The sequence below is a fragment of the Amphiprion ocellaris genome, chromosome 19 (assembly GCF_022539595.1).
Source record: "Amphiprion ocellaris isolate individual 3 ecotype Okinawa chromosome 19, ASM2253959v1, whole genome shotgun sequence".
NCBI lineage: Eukaryota > Metazoa > Chordata > Actinopteri > Pomacentridae > Amphiprion > Amphiprion ocellaris.
The window spans coordinates 986,088-991,208 of NC_072784.1; the positions used below are offsets into that span (position 1 = coordinate 986,088).

General features: G+C 45.5%; 1 protein-coding gene across 1 annotated transcript; it reads left to right on the plus strand.

Annotated features, from left to right (window-relative positions):
- The first annotated feature begins 699 nt into the window (after positions 1-699).
- On the plus strand, positions 700-3,602 carry hoxb13a (homeobox B13a). Its single transcript, XM_023269742.3, has 2 exons — positions 700-1,783; positions 2,922-3,602. The coding sequence occupies exons 1-2, from the start codon at positions 1,057-1,059 to the stop codon at positions 3,167-3,169; spliced, it is 975 nt and encodes a 324-aa protein (XP_023125510.2). The 5' UTR covers positions 700-1,056; the 3' UTR covers positions 3,170-3,602.
- The last annotated feature ends 1,519 nt before the right edge of the window (positions 3,603-5,121 follow it).

A 5,121-nucleotide genomic window follows, 5' to 3' on the forward strand; every position in this document is an offset into this window, starting at 1 on the left:
TGAGAGGTATGCAGGAGGGTACAATTATTTTAATAATCGTTCCTTGAAAAATGGAAATACTACTGGTATATTATGATGTTTATACTTTTATAGCAACGATAAACATTTTTCATGTATTCGGCAGCAGAGATTAGTCTTTAAATATGCCCATAAGTCTGTGTGATTCTGAGCATTTTTACACTGGAGATCAATAGTAAGAATTAAAGGAGTGCCAAAATGATCAGGATGTTTACGCACCAACCTTCTGTTTTCTCTCAAACCGTATCGTGATTTCTATTTACTTCACATTTTCACCTTTGTATTTAATGCAGGTGTATTTATGTTCAGTGTAGACTAAGAATTGCATTTAATTAAACAGCAATGATCTAAATTAATCAGCAGTTTAGATATCGGGTGTCCTTTTGCATCAGGGCGCGTTCCCAGTGCGTATTTACGCACACAGAACATGTCTGTTGAAGTGATTTAATTTAGTTTCTGGGGTCATAAAGATAAAGTCACTCTTTGTGGAGACTTCAGGACATCAGAGACTCGGGTTTGACAGAATGCAGCTGCACTATAAGGCAGAGCGGGACAGGAAGCTGAACCGAATCAGCTCACGCTCTTCTCGTGCCACAGCTCGAGCCTCATAAAAATATTTTTTCTTTGACTGACAATCCCCAACAAGTCTATTCTGCTCTTTTTTTCTCTTGTCCCATCACGTGATCATCGGGTCTCATCCAATGGACACACGCCTTCCCTCCTCCTCTGGTCCCGGGGGCCAGTTGCGTCAAGGCTGCGGCTGGGATGTAACCGGAGGTCCGGCCGGTTACCGAGAGACTTTGCCTCCGAGCGAGCGCCGTCACTAAACGGTGCAAGCACAGCAGCGCACGCGTGCTATGACAGTGCACGTTACGGTGCAAGTAAATCACCTGAGCTGCGTGTGTTCAGGAGAACCAGCGGTCACAGAAGATTCCCAGTCCACCTCCATCAGCCAATGTAGCAGTTCAGCGTCTAAACCGGACAGAGTTTGAGAGGAAACGGCGACTAACGGAGGCCAGACCGGGAAAAGGAGCGCATATGACAGCCTCTCTGGTCCTAAACCCTCGCTGGCCAGCGGAAACGGTAATGTTTGTGTATGACAACAACCTGGACGACCTGAACAAGAACATGGAGGGGCTGGTGGGAAGCGGTAACTTCGCCGCCGCCACTGCGGCGAGTCAGTGCCGCAACATCATGGCGCATTCGGCGGCCGCCGCCGCTCTTGGGGGTCACCCGTCCGGGCTGGTGCACTCTTCGGCTGGCTACTCCACTGTGGACGTGTCCGCTTCAGGTTCCAGTGACACGGTCGTGTCTTCGGGAAAGCAGTGCGCGGCGGGACCGTGTCCGGCGGCTGCGGTGCCGCACCAGAGTTCCTCCGCCGCTACCGCGTTGCCCTACAGCTACTTCGGTAACGGTTACTACCCGTGCAGGATGGGTCGGGGATCTCTCAAGTCGTGCACCCAGGCGGCCGGAGCCGCGCTCAGCTCGCAGTACATGGACACGACGGTGAGTTCTGACGAGTATCCGAACCACCGAGCCAAGGAGTTCGCGTTTTACCACGGCTACCCCAGCCCCTACCAGTCCATGGCCAGCTACCTGGACGTGTCGGTGGTCCAAACGCTGGGCACCGGGGAACCGCGCCATGACACTCTGCTCCCCATGGACAGCTACCAGCCCTGGGCTCTGACCAACGGCTGGGGGGGACAGATGTACTGCTCCAAGGACCAGGGACAGGCCGGACACCTCTGGAAATCCGCTCTGGCTGGTAATAAATGCTGCTTTTAATCTTCTTTAACAGTGGAGGCTGAAGGCCTACAGCTAGATGTCATTTAGAAATGTGTGACATTATTGTTGAATTATAGATCTTCCTTTTTAAGTACCCCAAGAAATATGACTTGATGAATCATGTCCTCTGATAATTAAATACAGTCTTCATAAATTAAGATAAAGCTGCATAATTAATATGGCAGCTCTTTCTGCAATAGACAAAGCAATGTGCTTAAGGCAGAGACTTGTGGCTGCTGTTAATCAAACCTTAAACAGTCCCATCTGCTTTTAGGGCGTTATGTGCAACTGAAAGTTGCACATAAAAAACTGTTTGGAGCCACCATGTTATGACAGTGATGTGAATCTATGACAGAAATGAACTCTGGATTCTCATCTGTTGAATATTCAGACCGGAGAGGACAACTGTGGAGGACAAGTGTAATATTTGAGTTTCTGCTCCACCAAGCTGGAGGCTATTTATGAACCAAAAGGTCATGTAGTGTTGGTGAACACTGACCCACATGTTAATCTGATAATCATCTCATTATCAGGTGGCTGATGATCATAATATAGAGGTAATGTTGAGATAGAAAACCTGTCATAATAGCAACTACAGAAAATAATCGGTCAGCCCAGTGAGGTCACTGAACCGGGTAGAAATGTGTGGATTTAAAGAAGGCCGAGGTTTTAATTCCCTGCTTGACAGCTCACTTCAATCCTGTCCTTATTTATGTATTAATCACACACAGGACAACTGTGCAATTACCACTGCAAAGAAAAGAAAAAAAATCTCTAAAAACACAAATCAAGAGGAAACACAGTGGTTTCCATGTTTCCTGCTGTTCATTTGCAGCCGATGCACAGATGCATGCAGCAGATCTGGAGACAGCAGGCAGGTCAGGCTGAACTTGAGCGTCTTTGTCCTGCAGCCTGCAGACAGACGTCCTCCATGTTTCCTCTCATGTTGCAGGATGGACGTCCAGTCCGCTGTCCCCCTCCCAGTAAAACCACAGCCACTAAACACACCAGAGCTGCTGTGTGCTCTGATAGAACCGGAGAAGTGTTTCAGGGTGGGAATGTGTCCCGGTGTTGAGCCTCGCCCTCAGACCGCCTGTCTGTCCTCTTCTCTTTGTCAGATGTGGTCGCGCACCAGCATGACGGCTCGCCTTTCCGCCGCGGCAGGAAGAAGCGGATACCGTACACCAAGGTGCAGCTGAAAGAGCTGGAGAAAGAATACGGAGCCAACAAGTTCATCACCAAGGACAAGAGGAGGAAGATCTCGGCGGTGACCAACCTGTCGGAGCGTCAGATCACCATCTGGTTCCAGAACAGGAGGGTGAAGGAGAAGAAGTTCGTGGCCAAAGTGAAGAGCAGCGTACCGTAGCATGCAGGCCACTGCTGTGTGGACCGTTTCACTCAATGGACTTGGTGTATTTGCCGTATTTGTACGTTAAACTGAACTGAGAAAAGTAACAGAAAATTGGGAGAAATAAGCAACTCGACGTGGTACTCCTGACGGACTGTGCGTGTGTTCGTGTACGTCAACTAATGGAAGAAAACGAAGACAAATGAAGGAAAATAAGACTAAAGAAAAGAACCAAAGCCCTCTGGTAAAGCTGCTGCTCAGAGGCGTCCTGTAAATACAGCACTTCCCTGCCTGCTTCATGTATCTGTCTGTCTCTGTGTGTCTGACTGTCCGTGTTGTCTTCAGTAGCCTGTAGCCGAAAACACACTATTATTCTGTCCATATGTTTATATCGCCTGTAAACCAGTACTCAAAATATAGTGCAACACCTAATAAATTCTTTTAATCCCGATTTAGTCTCCAGTAGCTCTTCTATGTTTTTTTTAAAAAAAATCATCAGTAGCCTATTTAAAGTGGCAGGTTTGAGTATTTTTTGTGCGTAACTTGTCCCTTCGGTGAATGACGCCCGTAAAATGTGCAAACAAACCCGCATTTAGCGCATATCAAAGACTGAAAGCTGATATCTGGACAAACAGCAGAGGAATTCAGAGTGGCCGTGAAGATTCAACGTGTTTATAGGACTGTAAATTCATACCACGTCCTGCTATCACTCCACAGTCCTCCACCAGTTAAAGCAAACTCTTCTTTTACTGCACTCACAAATGTTAGCACTGAACTGAAAGATTTCACAAGATGAACAAAAAATGTCAATTTAAATCCTCTAATTCCTTCAATTTGGAGTCTCACAATAACTTAGTTTTAATTCTGTAAAATAGATTTCCATCATAGAGAAGACGAAAAATAGACTTTAATATTAATTCTATTTTATAAATTACAGCAGTAAATATTTAAACTTTATCCACACTGAATTAAACTTTATTCCTCTCAAATCTACATAATTATAAGACTTTTTGTTGCAGTCAGACTGACGGTGTTTTATTATTTTTAGTACCGTATGATATGAGATTTAAAAATATATACAATTTCGTGCTGAGAATTTCTTATTATGTTAGTTATAATTTTAACTAAACCAGACAGAATAAAATCGTGATATTTTATGAGGCTTATTTAGAAATAATACATAAACACATATATAATTAAAATACTACTAATATTATCATAACAGTATTTCTCAAAAGTGATCAGATAAAATAGAATAGATTAGAATTATTTGAAATATGACTTTACGCAAACATCTCAGTAGCTCCTGCAGAACTGAACAGACTTTAAACTGTGCTATTGTCTGTGCAAATCCTTTCAGCCTGCAGTGTGCGTGTGTGTGTGCGTGTGTGTGTGTGTGTGTGTGTGTGTGTGTGTGTGTGTGTGTGTGTGCGTGTGTGTGTCAGACAGACAGAAGAAGCCCTTGACCTTGAGTCATGTGACCAGCTATAGGCTCAGTCTCGAGTCTCCCGCGAACATTTTATGACAGCAGGACGTCTGATAGACACCCCCAAACACACGCACACGCACACATCCACACACAATCAATACCACCACACACACACACACACACACACACACACACACACACACACACACACACACACACACACACACACACACACACACACACACACACACACACACACACTGCTCCTCTCTCATCTCATCAGCAGGTTCCGGTCGTCCAACATCGATCCGCTCCTGCGGCGCGTTCACGGTCAAGGCGACAAGTGAGTGACGTGAGTTTTATGTGCACGACTCTGTAGCTTTGCAGCTTTCATTTTTAAATCACGTCAGCATTTTGGCGTCTAAAAAGCCGTGCGCAAACGTTTAAGGTTTATTAGAGAATCCCGAGGTTTCGTTTGGAAACGGGCTAAAAACTCAGTCTGACGTTAGAGAAGCGAGTGTTTCTGCTCAGTATATTTAAT